Source organism: Rhinolophus sinicus, chromosome 5 (assembly GCF_057876585.1).
Source record: "Rhinolophus sinicus isolate RSI-liver-muscle chromosome 5, RSI-T2T, whole genome shotgun sequence".
NCBI classification, from domain to species: Eukaryota; Metazoa; Chordata; class Mammalia; order Chiroptera; family Rhinolophidae; genus Rhinolophus; species Rhinolophus sinicus.
The window spans coordinates 25,919,331-25,938,112 of NC_142505.1; the positions used below are offsets into that span (position 1 = coordinate 25,919,331).

Genomic DNA, 18,782 nt, shown 5'->3' on the forward strand with positions numbered 1-18,782 from the left:
TTACTTATGTTTTTAGATATATGCTTCATCTCCTTAAATAAGATACTAAGTGCTTTAGAGTGATTGCTTAAACATTAGAGTTCAGTGCCTTGTTATATAGGATCTTTCCTTCTCCCTTTCCCCGTCTCCCTCACCCTCCCCATGCCTCTTCTTCTCCTTCTTCCAGTGATGATGATGTTTATAACAGTTTAACTTTCCATGAGTGAGGCATCAAACTAGGTGGTCTGGGGCTACCAACAAGAGGCCGGAGTTGACCTTATAAAACACTGGATAAAAATATGAACAGCTTCCTGAAGGGCTTTGGGGGGAAAAAGAAAAGAAAAGAAAGGGAGGCATGGCAGGGAGATAATCTGACAGCCTTCAGAAAGGAAGCTTGTGGCTTGTGATGCTTCCTGCTATAAGGGAATCGGTACTATATCAATCAATCAGGGCAAATGTACTAATGAAAGCCACCTATAAAAGCAGCTAGGTGATTAGCTTCCTCTGAATCACTCTACCTAAACTTTTATGTCCTTGACTCTGGTACTTGGCTCCCATTTTTGCCTCCTGACCTGCTTGCTCCACGCACAAAATTTCTGATCTGTCTCTTGCCTGATGTCTGATTAGCCCTCTGGTTTCTGGCTGGCATTTTCTCAGATCTTTGGGATTTCTCTCTCTATCTTAAGATTATTCTTGATGTCTCCTCCTTGTCTGTGTAATCACAATTCTTATCTCCAACCACAGCAAAGGTTGCTTCTTCCTAAATTCTGGGCAATGTCTGATGTTAATGGCATAATCCAGTCACTAACCCAAAATACCATGTCCTTAGTCTTTGGCATACATTTCTACTATGTTCTGGGGTATGTTAAAACACTCAAGGAATTAAAATTTATCTCACTTTTTCCATGATTCCAAAGGGCCTTCATTAACTTGGGGGGTATTGACAATTGAACAGGTCATTGAAATGCAATCTGATATATATTGTAATATTTATGCAAAGAATGCTTTGCAGCTCATTAGAAGGACATGTGAGTCATACATAAGTCAAATATCTGGGTAGTTTTGGGTGGTGAATATAACTAGTTAGACAAACAAAGGGGAATAAAAAAGGACATTTCAAGTAGAATATAACTATATTCTCAGTAGGATCAAGATGGAACATCATCTAGAAGTAGAAGACTTTGGAGATATTTGTTTACTCAATAAGTATTTCTTGCATACCTCCTATGTTTAGACACTGTTTGAGGCCCTGGATACAGCATGAATGTCGTAGATGTGCCCTGCACTCATGCCCATTTTTGGGGGTGGAAAGAAGCAAGAAACTGTAACTAATGAATGAATGAGATGAAGAATTTATAGGTTTTTATAGTATTTATAGGTTTTTATTCTTATCAAGATATTATCAAGTCTTTTCTGGTAGGCAATTAATTTTCTAGACTATGGTCCCTAGGCATTAATTTCAATGGAAACACTAAGTGAGAATCTAGGATTAAAAATGATTTATGAGTTTTTAGCTGTGTCTACACAATCTAAAAATTCTGATCAAAACACTACATAGATCGATTGAACTAGGCATTTATTCTCATATTGACAAATTACTTATTTCTCCACTTTTCAAACTCTTTTGACAGTGGATGGTGGTATATCAGACAGAGGCAAACTCAGGCTTAAAACAAATAGCCTTCCATCAAATGTCATTCATATGTCAGCAAGTATTCATTCAGCATATTATTAGTCTTTCAACAAATATTCAATCACCAGATACTCACATACTTGGTCTCTTGCTTTTAATGTCCAAGGGCTCAGTCTTAACCCCCTTCTCCATTTTCATCTATACTCCCTTGCAAATATCATCTGATCTAGTGATTTAATTACCATCTCTAAATTGATGACTTACAATTTAAAATATGAAACCCAAACTTCTCCCCCGAACTCCAGACTCATAGTCAAACTGCTATGGAATATTTCCACTTGAATATATAAGAAGAATCTCAAACAAAATATGCCCCCCATTGACTACCGTCTAACTCCCATGCAAGTGTGTTCTTCCATAGTCTTCTCCATATCAATGAGTGGAAATGCCATCCTTTCAGTTGCTCAATCCCCAATCATGAATAATCCTTTTTTTTCCTCTTCCATTGCCTATTGACCCGTTTTGATATATGTATAGACTCCAGCCACTTTTTATCGCCTCTACTACTCCTACTGTGGTCCAAGCCACCAACTCTTGTCTAGATTATTACAAAGACTTCCTAAATGGTCACCTTGCCTCTTCCCTTGTTTTCTTTTGTCCAGTCTCCATACATTCACTATAATGAACCTATTAAAATATGCCAAATCATGTTACTACAAAGGCATCCTATATAAATCAGAATAAAACTTAAAGTCTTTCCAATATGGCCTACAAAATACTCCTGAATTACGCTCCATGTGACTCATTCAACTTCAACTCTTAGTATACTCTTTAGTACCTACTTTGTTGTAGCACAATGGCCTTGTTGCTCTTCCAGATACCCCTCAGGCATGCCCTGTCAACTTTCTGCAGCGCTCTTTATCCAGATCCAGCACCTAGAACAATTCATTGCATAAGGTAGGCATTCAGAAAATATTGGATTTACTCAATAAATATTGACTGAATGAATAGGTAAATAATGGATTCATTTATTAAATACCGATTTGTGTTAGGGCATGGAGATAAAAGAGCATCCTCTTTCATTTTGGAGACAGAGAAGTACAGGGGAATTCCCACACTATACTTAAGTGCTAGAGTAGGAATTAATGTTGTATGCCATATGGAAAAAAAAAAATAGCAGCATCACCTCATTCAGTCTCAAGTTTAGGAAAGTGGACTCAGAGAAATAAATCTTGAACAGAGACCCAAGGTTGAATAGGAACTGTCCAGGTAAAGAGAGAGGTAAGAGGGAATACAGTCTTTAAGGGAACTGTAGTCATGTGATAGGATTGGAGTGAAGAGTGTGAGGGATAATTTACAAATGGAGGAGTAATCAGGGACCTGGTTGTGAAAGGCCTTATATACCCTCGTACATGAAATAGACAGACAGTGAAGAGTACTGAGTAAGGGAGTGACTTGACCATCTGTTTTGAAAAGATAATAATGGATCTAATATAGAGAATGGATTGGAATTGGGCAAGCTTGGAGACAGGAACATCAGATAAAATTTTATTGCTGCAGTATAAGAGATGAAAGTGGACTAAACTAAGGCTCAGGGGAAGGCAATGGCAAGACACAACTGGGCTGTGCTAACTCAACACGAAATTTCTGTTGCGTTCAGCTATGAGAACTCAAAAAGACAAGCAATCTCCCAAACTACGGCCTGCTGTCCCACCTAGCATCTGTATGGCATGGAACTTAAGATTACAGCTATTGCTAAGCAAGAACAAATTCAATTTGTGTCAACACTTTGCATAAGACACCATCAACCTCGAAGAACTGACTGCAGGCACATAGAAAAGCATGATGTTTTACACACAATACAGTTGTACTCAGTATGTTCATTCATTCTTTCACAAATATTTATTGAATAGCAGGTGCTAGATACCTTTGTGTGGGATGTAGATACGACAGTGAACAACAAACAAAAAAACTCTGCCTTCATGGAGATTATATTCCAGTGAAGAGAGACCAAAAGAAACAGATGTCTACAGTAGTGTGTCAGATAGTGGTAACTGTTATGGGGAATGATAAGGAAAAGTAGAAGGTTAGGAAATGCCAGGGGAGGGTCCATGGCAGTCTGAAAACGGAGAGTAGGACAAACCTTTCAGCAAGATATGAACGAGGTGAGGGATTCCGGCAGGCAGCCATCTGGATAGCTGAGCTGATGAAAGCAAGTCCTCATCTTACCGTCATTTTTTTTTTTTTTTTATCACTTAGGATTTTTGTTTTAGATTTATTGAAGTTTTAACCCCAAATATGTAACTGTTTTTCGGTCGTCCTTTAATAGTGAAATGTGTATTTCTACTTGGCAAGCAATGACCGTCAGAATCTCCCAGCTTCTGAGATCTTCTTATGGAGAAGTAAAGGCCAGGGAGCCAAGTCCTTCCCTGGAAACTGCTGGGTTCTGTTCTTGAGTTGACATATAGGAGTGTCTCAGGCATACCTGGCATGTCCCCAACCCCATGTCTAGCTGTGCCATGATTTAGATGCTATTCTGTTTTAAAATAAAAATAGTTGCGTTTTTCCTTTTATAATTATAATATATACAAAAAATTAAGTGAAATCATAAATTAAAATTAAAATCACTTATAGTCCATCCAGAGATAAGCAGTGCTTCTATCTGAGGCCTTGGCATTCCAGATAATCCTTAATTGAAGGGCGGAGGGGCACACACCTTTAAATAAAGAGAACACCTTCCTTTGGTTGAATAGAATTCCTTTGTGGGGATGTAACACTCATTTGCTTCTTGGATGCCATTCACTTTTGGAGTCTACACGCTGCTCTTTCAGGCATAATCGTCTATAAACCAGGCAGAGGTTGGAATGTTCTATTACCAGATATGCTCTGCCTGTATATTCGTGACGATGTAGACATATATTTTTTCTGTAACAGGCAGTGACATAATTTAATTGGGGAAGACCATTACCTGAGCCATTAAAAATGGGAAATTCATAATTTATTTTTTTGAGTAAAGAAGCGTGCTGGGGACTCTAGCATAAATTTCATATACAAATAGTAAAACAACTGTTCCTTACTAACCACATCATTGAAAAAGTTGCGTCCCTGAGCCTCAGGTTTTTCATTTGTGACTTTGATACTATCCACATTTCTATACCTCAGTTCGTAAGTACGATAACATTAGTGAAAGTACCTTGTAAATGCAAAATACCATGCAAATGCAAGGGTGTTATTAATTATTAAGACGGTCCTTTCGTTTCTCAAATCTGTTTTAAACTCCACTCTCAATGCTTGCATCTCCTAACTACAGGAACTCAAAAGGACCAAAAACTCTAACATTAAACTACAGTGCCCCCTAGCCCCTGTAGGCTGTCAAGACAGCTGATGAATATCATGAATAAGCTCGGCCACAGATGGTTCTCCTGCCTGAGGGAAGGGCCATTAATTGTGCTTTTGGATGATTTCCATCTGTCCAAAGGGGGAGGGGGGGCACGCGGGGGGAACACTTCTGTGTTTTCTTTAGTATTTTTCTGTAACTTTTTTTTTTTATTTTTAATTTTAAAAAAGGAGTGAAAAAGTAAATATTCTTTACTATTACATTGTCTTCCTCCAAATCTTTTTACATGAAGAGTACTCTTTCTAAAAGAACATCGCTAGATTCATCCTGAAACTCACTGCAATGTTTCTGATTTATATATGATTACCTATCACATTCACCAAATTCTGTATCATTCATTGTGAGAGAGGATATTGGTGAGAGTGTTCCTTTCACCCAGAGGAAATAGGGGGTTAAGCTGTTTTGCAAGATGGCACAGAAAGCTGTTATTAGGAGCTTCAGCCCCTTACTTCTAATATGCATTAAATCCATCAACAGATACAGTACTGTGCAAAAAAGACCTTTAAATATTTTAATATCAAAATATAGAAATATCTGCTAACATGGCTTATGAACACCCATATTAAAACTATATCAATTGCTTCCTTTCATAGGCTACACTTCTTTATCTTCAGTTCTTAAATTCATAACATGTTGTAGAGTTCTTTAAGTTTAAATAGCCCAGTAGGTAAGTTGGGTTGCAAAGTGAGGAGTCCTTAGGAAACTGAACTTGCTCTGTGGGTTTATTTTCCCTGCTGAGCATTTAAGTATTAATCAGCACAGCTTTCAGGGATTTCTTTCTAACAGCCTTTTTCTATGTAGGATAAGAACGGCAATTCATTAGACCATTGGAGGAGCCAGAGGCTTTGCTAAGCTTTGCCTTTCTCGACTGTTGATCACAAATGTAATGGGTGTGTGTGTGTGTGTGTGTGTGTGTGTGTGTGTGTGTGTGGTGACCGGAGTGCAATTATGACACAATCTTGGTTGCTTTTTAGGCTAAATGTCTCTCCCCTTTAGGGGTCAAAGATCATTTCAGCCTCAGTACTACCTACTAAGGGAGGCAGCAAATGTGATCCTGTGAAACTGAGAGGAGACTTTTATTACCAGTTATATTTCTTCACATTTCTCCATCAACCTAGTAGCTCAGAAAATAAGAAATGAAAATAACTCTTCGGCAACTTTCTATGATCTGATCACTTCTAAGTGGAAAAAACCTCTATTACCCTAGCAATGGTCCCTTGAGGCTTTTATTCCTCTTGGGTATAAACATCACCAACAGCAAGAAACCCTCAAGCCCACAGCAGAGAGAACGCAGGCACACAAGGCACCATTCCTCTTCCCACTACCTTTTTAACTTGGTAGGGGACGCTAAATTTTGGCGAGGATGATGACATTTACGGGAGGGGCGGGATAAAAGTGTGTCTAATTACACGTTAATGGCAGACCTCGCCTTAACCACGTCCCCATCCGCACGCTGCATACCCCGTGTGCTCCTCTATGGATCCAGAGACCCTTCTCTCTTTAAGAGAACCTCCTGCGCCCCTCACTCCGCCCCCTCCCGGTTTCTGGGCTCGTCAAAGCTTCCCGAGAGCCATGGTTGGTCCAAGCAGGCAATCGGAGCACCTCATGGAGCCGCTGCTAACCGGGGGTTGGGTGGGGTGGGGTGGAGGGGGGTCTGTTTGTGGTACTCTCAGTCCTGATGTCACAGGCGCGGCAAGGACATCGCAAGGAGGAGTCGGATTACAGCAAGGATGGGCAGTGCAGCAGGCAGCCCGAGCGCACGCTCCAGCTGCCGGGGATCGTAACCCGGGCAAGGCAGCCTGCAAGGCGCTCATCCCGCGGAGGACGCACGCTTGGCGCTCGCTGCTCTCCACGCCGGGGACGTCTCAGCCGAGTGTAGCATGAAAGGGTTCTGCTCTGCGTGTCAGCCTTGGGTGCTAGCTGATGCTGAAGACGCCGCGGTGGGGTTCCAGCTGTCTGATTAATGAGAAACATAATGTATTTTGGTGAGTGTTAACTCTGATGATGTAATTCTGGGGGTGCAGACAAGCCTGTTAAAAAACCTTTAAACCGCGAGAATCTATTACATTAAACCTACCTCCAGTTGGCAACTGGAGGACCAAGCGGGTGCAGCCTTCAAAGCTTCCTTTGTGCTACAATTGGGGCTGTTTATTAGTCCTGGACGAGTTTAAGTTGGAAAAGAAAAGAGACAGGGGTGTGGGTGGATAAACTTTGCCTTGATTTGTCTGCATGAAGTTGGCTTTTTTTAGCTACCGGTAAGTGAAGAAGGAGAAATGGTGCGGCGTGGGAAGTCATGGGCTAACTTAATGGAATGCAAAACAAAGTTCTTATACCACTGATGCTATGAAAGCTTAGTCAATATCAGCGTTTCATTAAGCATCTTGGCATTTCCTTAATTCTGAGGCAGAAAGGGAAAACATTCTTCGGCGTGCAGTGATTGAGCAGCTGAGAACACTCCTCCGTACCATCCCAGTTTTCCGTCTAACTAGAGCAGCCTAGCCCAAAATGCATATTATTTTAAATCTTTAGAGGTCTCGGAGCTATTAAATATTTGTGCAACATAGTTGTGTGCCACGGTGGAAGGCTCCCTTAGGTTTTCAGCTGAGCTGCCTGCATTTCCAGAAAACATGTTGAGGCTGAGATCTGGGCTATCAGTGGAGCGTTTTAAGCGGGCGGGGAGCGGTACATTTGCACTGTAACGCTGCAACTTAACTGCTAGGAGAGAAGGCAAAATCCCTTCACTGAATAAGAAGCCCAGGATTAGGACTGAATAGCCTTTCCTCCTCCTTGAAGTTATGCTTTCCTTCTGTAAGTTTCATCCCGCAGCATCATCTAAGGGCATCTATCTGATACTAATAGATTTGTGAGAGTAACTGGAGAGGGGCTAAGGAAGGATTGATGCCAAGAGGAAAACGTTCCGGGTGATTTCTTGATTGGCTTGAAACATGAAATCGAGAGTCATTTTTCAGATTAAAAAGATATTTAAATAAGCACGTTGAGGCAATATTAGTTTCTTGGGTATTTATTTTTGTGTACTATTTGCTTTGTTTTGTTTTCTTGCGCCTTTGAAACACTTGCAAAAGTATGAAAGGAACACAAGTTGCAAAAGCTGAACGCCTTTGGCTGTCTTGACAGTAGTTTTGATTTCCCTACAGTTTGTGTCATATTAGGAAAGAAGTCTTAAAATGACTAAAATTGGTTTGGAAGAAACAATCCTCATTTCAGAGCCAAATATAAGCAGAACCCAGGCGTAAAACAACGCCTCTTTCCCCGGGGGGTATCAATGGACGTGAAAACCTTGTTTATTGGCAATTAAGTAGCAAGTGTTTATCATTTATTGTGAATATATTTTTGTTAAATGGAAAAGCTTGTAAAGCTCATAGGCCTTTTGGACAAAATACAGTTTTGGTATCTGTAATGATATTTGAGGAATGGAAAGTAGATTATAATTTTACTTTAAGTTTTCAGCGTCTTGCAACAATTTCTTATGTGATTGTGGTGAAGAAGTAGTGTTAACCGGAGTAGGAGAATAGTCTGAAAGTACTAGTCAGATAGTGCTGTACTGGATTATCATGTGGCCATTGGAGAAATGTTCACTGGGTTAGCTCATGTTACTAACTGCACGTTAGTCCGGCCGTCTTGTAAAGCAGGGTGATTCACAGGGCAGTTGGTTTCACTGTGCAATGCATGTTTTTAATAGTACAAATTGAAATGTGATGTCCTAGTTCAGATGAAACTATACTCTTTTAAAGGCAAGGCTAAAGTTGCCCTCTGTGTCACGAGCATGGTTCAGTCTTACCATCGTTCCAGCGTGAGATATGTTTTTCTATTCCAGGAGGAAATCGTGTGTATTCAGGAATGCCATTTCTTTCAGGTTATGCTATGCAGCCCCTTGCTCAAGCTGTTAGGCATGAAGAACGCTGAGAGCCCACCTGTCTCTAATAAAATGCGTGGCAAAGAATGAGGGCAAGAAGCAATCCAACCCACGCATGTTGAGATTCAGTAGCACTCTAATGTAGGCAAATCCCTAAGACTAGATTAGTGTGTGTGTGTGTGTGTGTGTGTGTGTGTGTGTGTGTGTATTTATGTGCATATATTTATATGTGTGTATCCCAAATTTTAGCCATTTCAGATAATTTTTCAAAACAATGCTTTTACTTTGCGTTTTGGTTGTCCATTACTTTCTCTTCATTTTTGAACTGCAAATGATTTATCAAGTCAGGGAGAACAGGAACAAAGGGAAAGCAGGACTGCATTCTTGGGCTTTTCCGGTGATTTGTGGACCTGGGGTAGAGGTGTCAGAATTCTTTTATTTGTGTCCTGAGCCGGGAGTGATGAAGAGCATGATGGTAACATGGGTAAACTGATATGCAAGCAGGATATTTACTTCCCTTCTGAATAATCTAATTTGGCAGTGTTGTACCCCTGCCTTCAAATGTAGCTGAAGAATCATTGCCTGAACTGGCTAGCTCAGCCTGTCTGCCTCTCTGTGTACCTCCTTACTCTTAGGGACTGGACAGTTGGATCTCGTCCTTGCTCAGTTGGAGTCAGTTGTGTATATGCAACTTGGTAGAATATAGTAATATTACCAGTTCTTAAGACTAGCTCATGTTTTGAGTGTGCGGTCTCAGATTTACATGACTAATGGAACCTTTTTAATGGCTTAAGCCTGACTCTTATCTCCTATTGAAATTTTAGTGCAGTGTTTTCAATAATTGTTAACATTTGCACTTACTGCGCCGTGATTTAAGAGTTTGCTGTTCAGTCACCCTGGATACTTTTGTTACTTATTCTATTGATCTTGCATTCATTACTTAGATTTAAAAATAAGGTTCACATGGGAGAAAGAAGTAAGGAAAATCCCAGTCAGCAACCTGACTAGGATTTACTGTAAATGCAAGGGAAAGTAATAAATGCTTATGAAGTTACCCTCTCCACCCTCATAAATATTTTACATAGTTAAAAATTACATGTGCCAAGGATGAATAGCCATTAAAAATTTATCCAGAAATAAAAGCCAGGCAGTTGGGAGACTTCTCCCCAGATTAAGGAAGAGAGGCCTTGGGTGGTTGTCAGCACAACAGACCGGAGCCGCTGGGTTACAGTTTGGTTAAGAGGAGTGTGCTGGTATGAAGGGCAGGTTCTTTGCTTGAGTGCATCCCAGCTATTTCTCAGAGCCTGGCAGAAGGTTGTAACTGTGTACTGTCTCCAGGTCTAAGCACCGTATGTCTGAATCATCTCCCCCTTTCCATCTGGCCCAACACATTTCTCCACTGCTGGAGTGGTGAGTCGTTGCCAGTGGTCATGTCAACCTCACAAACTGTCCATGGTTGGCCAGAGAGGTGCCATGTTGTAACCCTTTGCCATCAGGAGAGAAAATGGGCCGCTGACTGCACTGGGGAAATTCTATGTGACCGAAAATCAGGACATTATTAGGCCCCATATCAACCACATGAAGAGAGAAGTGATAAAAGAAATGATACACCTTAAACAAATGAACAGAACTGAGCGACAAATATTAGAGCTCACTCCAAATGCTACTATTAATGGCATAGTAATTAAACCTGGGGGGAAGGGAGAGTAAAATTTAGAGAGCAGGAATGAGCCATTTGAGTTCAGCTTGGTGTTAATTGTGGATCAGCTGTCTAAAACTGCTTAAGAAAATAGGCAAAATACTTAGTGATGTGCCTATCAAAGCAAGAAATAGTTAATTGAGGAAGCTTTCAATACAATAACTAGGAAAACATCTAGGAAAATTCTGCACCAAAAACGTACTCCCCTGTCTATAATAGTCACGTTTGTACATTGTCATAAGAAAGACTTTTGTTCTTCCCCTGGGATTTACACTTTTTTTTTTTTTTTTTTCCCTCCAGCATTTATACTTTTCTTGGTGGCTGGACCAAGGTTCACCTCTAAAGCAGTATGTTCGGAAAACAGTTAAGTGGCAAGGTTATGAGCAAGGAAATGAGCAGAAAGCAGCAGGCAGCAATGAAAAACATTCCTCTTTTTTTTTGGTGTTTTCAGTGGAAACATTTAACTTGTCCTAATTAGTTTGTACTGAATGATCTGTTAATGGGGAATTAGGTCCACAACAGTCTTCTAAACACTCTGGAGGTGTTTCTGTCTTCCTGAGACTGACAGGGGGAGAGAATAATTCAGGAAGGACCTTGTTAGTGCAGACCCCCCCCCCCTTTAAAAGTTTGAAGTCATTATCGTTATGTTTTATTACAAATGAATCTAAATGACATGCAATACATTACTACCATAGAACAGGGAGAATATGACTAGTGAATACTGTCGGGAAGTATAATATGTAGGAACATGAAATCTAAGAGAACTTCAAAACTGATAAACATTTCTCCCTCAATATTGTTCTCCTTTAAATTCATATGAAATTCTTATTTTAAAGAATAAAATCCCAAATTTGATCAATATGCCCGTAACATGAATTCCTTATTACATCCTTAAATTTTGAGCTAAAAATTTTCCTCTGTGTGTATGGTTTTTTTTTTTAATAGATCTTCTTAGTTGCTGTAATTATATGGAAATGAGATGGGTTTATTTAAGGGATAAGTTCCAAAATTCATGAGATAATGATGACTTGCAAAGTTACCCTTTTGTAGGTGGCATAATTGTTCAAAAAAAAAAAGAAAAAAAAAAACAAATGAGAAATTTAAATTAGTGGTTTCTGACTTCCTTTCCAGAAGATTTGGTCACAGCTGCTTTTGACTGAATCCTCCCTTGATAAGAGGAGATGTGTTGGCTAATGTGTGTGTGTGTGTGTGTGTGTGTGTGTGTGTGTGTGTGTGTGTGTTTAACACTGGATTGTTGAATAGTGCCTCATATAAATACTCAAACATTATTCCTCATTCACATCTTTTGTGTATTCCTAAATCTATTCACATGATTTAAAGGTAAAACATTAAGTACTGACTTAATAAGGAAATTAAACTATTTTTGAGTGCAGCTAGCTATCAAGTTTGACAACCATTACATACATGAGAGGTTTTTAAAATCAAGTCATAAGAATAATTTTCAAGGTTTTTCCAGCTTAAAAAAGAGCGGTGTTTATATAAGCAGAAACCTATTTCGACTTTGACCTTGAGAAAGAGATGTTTCCATTTGTTTTACACTATGAAAAACATGTCAAAAAACAACAAAGGTCATAGTCGCTGCCCTCCCTCTCCCTCTGTCTTTTTAAAGAGGCCATTACATATCATTTCCCACAAAGATTAGTTTTGCAACAGAATTTCACACATGATTGGTGGCATTAAGAGGAAATACAGCATAAGAGGTGGCTAGAAATATCAAAGCTTAAAGTGGTTGAGATCATGCTTGAACCAAATTGCTAGGGTTGAAAATAGGAATACGCTTTGCTCTGTCGCAGCGTTAAAATCGTTATGAAGCAGCTGGAAGTCGGCCTTCATTGTGAACTCCAGGTTTGCACAGCCTTTAAAATTGGAGCTATTACCATGAAACCCTCTTGATTCCAAAACCTGAAATGCATATGAACCTTCCTCAGAGCACTGGGTGGAATGCATTGAACCCCTTCTCCTTATCAACATTTCAGTTTTCTCTTTTTTCGCCCACTTGCAATATCACATTTCTGTAAGTAAGGAGGAAAGAGCAAAGTAACCTGGCCAAGGTCAGAAGGGAAATCAACAGCAGTGTCAGGATTGGTGCTCTGAGAAAATGCTGTCTGCCCCAAAACACCTTTGTGCCTGGTGGGAGATGGGGGCTGTGGGGTTAGGTGGGGTTTGGTGGTCTGAGTTCTTCAATGGATAACTATTATTTAATCTGTATCCTAGCTCCCTAGTCAGCTCAGTGCTAGGCACATAGACCCTTAAAAATAGGTGTTGAATGTGCAAGATTGAAGGGGTATTGGAGATTAGAGGTCAAGGGAATCCACTTCCTCAGCAGATCCTTTAAGGCTGATGTTCCCTGTGAAAGCGTGTTTATGTTGTTTAAAAGAGAAACATTCCTGCTCCTGAAACATTAGCTGTTTTGTTTGTTTGTTTGTTTGTTTTTAATTTTAATCTGTAAAGGTAAGGACTAGACCTTTAAAATTAGATCTCACAAGAAATGTAAGGAATGTCACAATCTTTTTTCTGCTTCCATTTACTTCTTTCTCATAGGATTCTACAATATAAAAAGAGACACAGATCTATTAGAATATTAACACCAAGGTACCAAAAAGTCTGAAGAAGACCTAAAATCATCACAGAAGATGGTAGAATTACATTTTGTATCAATTACCTGATTACCACTTCAGTTCTTAGCTTCACTTGGTTCAGTGGATTTGCCCCAGTTGTTGGTATTGTCATGAGGCTGGGACAGGTAGGAAAACCCTCTCTGTACAAGTCACAGAAAATGCCCAGGACGGTCACCAAGACTGCTGTTTGTTAAGTCTGAAGAACATGGTGATAATTTTGACACTGTTTACAAGGCTTTTGTAAAATTGTTCTTCATGCTTAACCTTTTTCATATTCATGGCTTTTGCTGATGAGGGCAAGTACTTGTGGCAGAGTGCTCTGAGGACCAAAACACAACAATGAATGTAAACGTACTTTAATTAACATGATCCCTTACACTTTTTTAGCAATTTGTGTTTTTCAAATGCATCAACATTATGCTTTTTTTTAATCCTCAAAATGACCCATTGCAGGAGGTAAAGAAAATATAAATATTCCTATTTTTAGATGAGGAATCTGAGCCTCAGATGACTGAAACAACTTTTTCAAGGTCACACAGCTAGTAAATGTTAAGGCCAAGATTCTAATTCAGTACTTCTGAGGCTTACTTCAGTGCTCTTTATTCTTTACAGCAGAGCCCAGGGGATATTTTATAAATGGAAGATTGTCTGTAATAATAATGCTAGAAACAAGTATCCCAGCTGATAGCTAAAGAAATTAATACACATGATTGGGATCTAAGCTGTATTTGTGTTTCAACTTTGTGGAATCCAATTAATAACAGAGACCTGAACATAATTCATACTTTTATTTATTCTGCCTTATCTTTTTACATCAAATAGTTAATAATAATCAGGAAAAAAATACTAATTAGAAGGCATGAATCGGCCTCAGGCAGGACCCAGGTTTTCTCTACTGCTTGCTTTTCCAAGACAGTGTCATGTATTAAGGCTTGTTTAATTATATATTATATATTACGCCTATCTCACTATTTAACTCAATGCTTGTTTAAAAAAAGAAAAAAAGTCATTTGTGGTATAAAATGATATTTACAATGACACCATCTCTAGGATTTGTTCAAGATGGAGTCCTGGCCTAGTCTTTATTGCATGACTGATAAAGAGGGAAAAAATGGCCTATGTTACAGCCTTAGCTGTTCCACTTACTGGCTTTGTGTCTTTGGGAAGGCCACCACACTTTTTTGATATCCAGATTTTTTTGGGGGTGGGGGGCAAGGAGAATAATGATAATATGTTTCCCACAGTTCTATTTTGAGGACTGAAATATACAAGGCATATAAAAGTGTCAAGCCCCAGGAAGTGCATGTTAAGCTGTCAGTAAAATTTGATTCTTTCTTGCTTTTCCCACTCTATCCAACACAATATACCAATGTCTAAAAATTCAAAAAAAAAAAAAGATTATTTCTGTTGGGACAACCAGAAAACAGGAACCATGCCAACTAATTCCCAGAGAAGGACTTTAATGCAGATAATTTGTTATATGGGTGATAGAAGAGCTGGGAAGCCTCATGAGGGATGATAAGGCAACCCAGAAATTAGCAATAACAAGAAACTGGTAGCTGTGAAATGGAAAGAGGAGATGGCATCCTGGAGGCCAGGGCCTGGGGCCTTCTGGCAGGAGATGGAATCATGGCAAGCCAAAGACATTGAAGAATGGAAAGATTTAGCCTTAAGAGCAGACAGAGACAGAGGAATACCCTGGGCTCTCCCTTTTGCTCATCTTCCCATGCACTGCCTCTGCCTGTCATTGGTGGAACCGAGACAGAGGCCAACTCACGAGGCAACCTGGGCAATGCGTCTTGTAGGTATCAGCACCTGGGCAGTCCAGGGAAAGGTCAAGAAACAGATCTCAGGGCAAACTGGTCAAGCACCTGGACAGAGCTCTTATACCTGATTTAAGTAGCACTTTAAATGCGACAGGGTCTCTGCAAAAAAGTCTCAGTTTATCAGTGAGGGTTTCACTTGAGGGAGATAAAAGTGAGAGGGAAAGGAGTATAGCTGAAGAGCTTTCAGCGATGCCTCCCAGTTCAAGTACCTACTTTGTCACTTTCTGGTAATGTGTCATCGAACACGTTAGTGAATCTCTTCTCTGTGTCAACTTTTCCCTTTAACAATGGGTTAAAAAGTCTGTCTAACAGCAAGGTTCAATGAGATGTTGAATGTGAGCTTCGTAATCTGCAAAGTGCCATATAAAAGGGGCTTGTTATAAGGATGTAAAAAACCAAGCGAATTGGGAAAACAGCGGAGTTTGAAAGAAAAATAACAATTTGGAAATATATTCAGCTATGCAGCTTAGCATTCCAGCAGAGATTTCTAGTGCACTGAGGAAAGGAGCATTTGGTTACTTTCTCAAATAGCCCCTTGTATTATGGGTTAGATGTACCTTTGAGGCTACTTCTAATCTGTTATTTGTCATTATTCCATAACAAAGGGAAATTGCAGAAGCAGAGGCAGTGGAGAGAAAGTGAGCTGGGCAGAAAACCCTTCCTAAAAATACCCTGCCTCATTTTCCTTCCTCTCCAGGACTCTAATGGGGATAGACACCTTGAAAGCTGGGAGAGTTTATTAATAGTTGTTTGGAAGGAAAGCAGATTTGGTATTGATTTTTTATCTATCCTTCTTTGTGTTGCGGGAATTCTAAACACTGATTTCTTTTGCTGACCAGCCCTCCTATTAAAAACAGTATATAAATAAATAAATAAATAAATAAATAAATAAATAAATAAATAAATAAAGCAAAACATTCTGCCCTTTCCGTATGGAATCGTTAACATCCCTCTAAAGCCTGCTGGTAAAGCCCTGGGACAGTTCCTAACTGAAGGTGCTGTTGTTTTGAGGCTTTGCCATGGTAGCTGCTGGGAGCGGTGCCCCCTGGCTGTGTACACTATGGAAGGCAATGATTACCACTAGGGGTTTGAAGTAGCTGCCCTGAGGCATGGGAGGGTATAACTTAGAGAGAGGTGGGGATTCCCAAGAGACATATCTGAAGGCAGTTTTAGCTGTTAAAAGGTACATTGAAAGCAGTTTGTTTGCTTCTTTGTTTGTTTATTTATTGTTTCCTTTTGAAAAAGATGTCATGTAAGATCATAAACACTAACCTTCTGGTAAATTACTTCTTTTTTTTTTGGCACTGTTGCTTGATATTTCCTAACTGTAACATACTTATTAAGTAAGAAAATTGGAGTGACCAGCCCAAGGCATAGGCTTTATGAGTCTCTTGATTTCCTTAGAGGATTCCTCACCTCCTATTGGTGGAGAGCAGCCCTGATACAGATAGGTGATGTGACCACCGCTGACAGAAAGGGGATTTAAAAGAGCCTGAACGCCTGCTTGGTGCCAGGTGCTGGTGTGAGTTATTTCCTTGGCACTTCACCACCATCCTTAAGAGGAAGATCATTGGCTCTAACTCCTGGCTGCACAAACGAATCCCCTGGGGGACTTTGAAATGATGTTATTGTCAAGGCCCCCATCACAGTCCAATTAAATCTGCTTCTCTGGGAGTGGAGCCCAGGCGTCTGCATTTTCTTTGAAGACCCTTCAGTAGATGCTGAAGGATGGCCAGAATTGAGAACCACGGAGATGGGTCATTTCACCACTTTATAGACTGCATCTTGTGTCCTAGGAGTTCCCAGCTTGCCCCGGGTCACCCAGGCATCTGGATCAGGACTCCACTTGATTTCCACCCAGGTCAATCTGAATTTAAAGCCTGTGTTCTTTCCTCCCCAGTGCACTGTCTCCGCTTATGGAAATCAGTCCATGGCATGAAGTCTGGGCCTGCTTACAAAGTGCCCGGTGCTGACCCCTTGGTTTCCAGAGTGGAAGTCTATAGATGGTCCCCTTCCTCTCTACTCGGGACCCTTTATAGAGCTAGCACCCAAAAGAGATTCATGCTACACTAGCTGATTCAGGATCATAGTGATATGGTTCTGGAAAGGATTTTGGAACCGTGCTTCTCAAAATTTAGTGTTGGTATAAATCACTCAAGGATCATATTAAATTGTATGTCTTGATTCAGTAGGTCTGAGGTGCAGCCCAGGATCCTACCTTTCAAACAAGCTCCCAGGTGACATCAGTGCTGCTGGTCTGCTGACCACACTTTAAGTGGGAAGGCTTTAGAACTTTGTGTACTGCCTTCTGCAGGGATAGGAAATCACGTCAAAGTCTCTAACCTACATGGCTCTATTTCTATTCTACAAGATACTGAATGGTCCATGGTTAGAGTTCCCCTTACGGTAATCAACCATCCCATTTTGCCTGAGACTAACAAGGTTCCCTGGACGTGGGACATTCACTGCTGTAATGAAGGAAGTCTCATGCAGACGGGGGTGAATTGGTCACCCTAACTCCAGTAGATCGTGTTTGAATTCTAGCTTCGACTCTCAAGACCAATTTCCTCTTAGAGAACTTTCGCAAGTAACTTGATTTCTTTGAGCCTCAGTTTCCCAATCAGGGAAACAGGAATAATAAATGCAACTTTCTAGAATAATTATAAGGATTTAATTAGATGGCATTGGCAAAGCACTCAGCACTCTGTCATAATGTTCATTCTCACTCACGTTAGCAATGGCTGTTACCAGGTCTATGTTACCACGAATTCATAGACCTGACTCTGCATTCCTCTCCATGACTGAAAAGAAAATATACCTCTAAGATCGTGTATAAATGGTCATGAATCATCTTTATTGTACCATCTCCATCCAGAGAGGGCAGCTTGTAAATCACTTTCTGCCCTGAGATCTGATGGGCAAGCTGGGGTGAAGTCATTCTTGGTTCAGTGCACAGTTTGCCTACCCTGAATATCAATACTAATGGTTTTTGTTTGCTGTTTGGGGTAAGAAAGGCCTAGCTAAGGCTGAGCCACCTGGGGACATTTTCAACTGGCCCCTTGTGTTCCTGTTGACCTTGTTTATCCATTAGTGTTTTTCCAAGCTCGGTAACAACATATGAGGGCTTCTGCAGCTAATGACTGTGCCTTCCATCTCCTGACCTATCATTGTGTTAACAATCGATACCCTTAAAACAACACACACACAAACAAACAAGGCAGCACCTCCACTGCAGCCTCCACTACAATGCCCATGGAGAAGAAAAAAAGAGACTTTTAACTCATACACTTCCTAGCACAAAGTCTGGCACATGGACACTGGAAATTGTAAATGTTGGTTGAGTGTATTGCCAAGCCGTGGGCATCTCTGTCTTTGATGAATTTCCAAGAGAGACCTGAGGTTCCCCTTCCTCATGCTCAATTGGCTGGTGTTGAGTGAATGAGGCTGTCTTTGCCAGTCCTTTCCTAGGAAAGCCAATTCACTCACCTCCTGTCAAATGCCATCCACTTATCAGAGCACTTAGTCTGCCAAATATGTGACTTTTATACGCGGAGCAAAGTGCGCTTTTGTTTTTCTGTTATGAATAGTAAGTAGGGCTGCTACTGGAAGCAAATTATTCCACAGTAGGGGTTACCAGGCCTGAACTGCTGCCGACTAGCATTTTAGACAAGAAAACAAATGAACAACAAAGCAGAAGCTACTCTTGCTTTTCTCGAGCATAAAATGCAATTGCAG

The 18,782-nt window shown here is 40.3% G+C and overlaps 1 protein-coding gene across 5 annotated transcripts in view; it reads left to right on the forward strand.

Annotated features, from left to right (window-relative positions):
• ZNF385D (zinc finger protein 385D) overlaps positions 1 to 18,782 on the forward strand; it is a 727,500-nt gene that overhangs the window by 440,216 nt on the left and 268,502 nt on the right. Inside the window, exon 1 of one of the 5 annotated variants that reach the window (XM_019726025.3) lies at positions 6,659 to 6,994. The exons of 3 other annotated variants lie outside the window; for them this stretch is intronic. In XM_019726025.3, the coding sequence (XP_019581584.1) occupies positions 6,973 to 6,994 (22 nt within the window). In that variant the 5' untranslated portion in view covers positions 6,659 to 6,972. Of the gene's footprint in view, positions 1 to 6,658; positions 6,995 to 7,789; positions 7,818 to 18,782 lie in introns of those variants that run through there. One more of the 5 variants, XM_074312788.2, reaches the window with a different exon arrangement.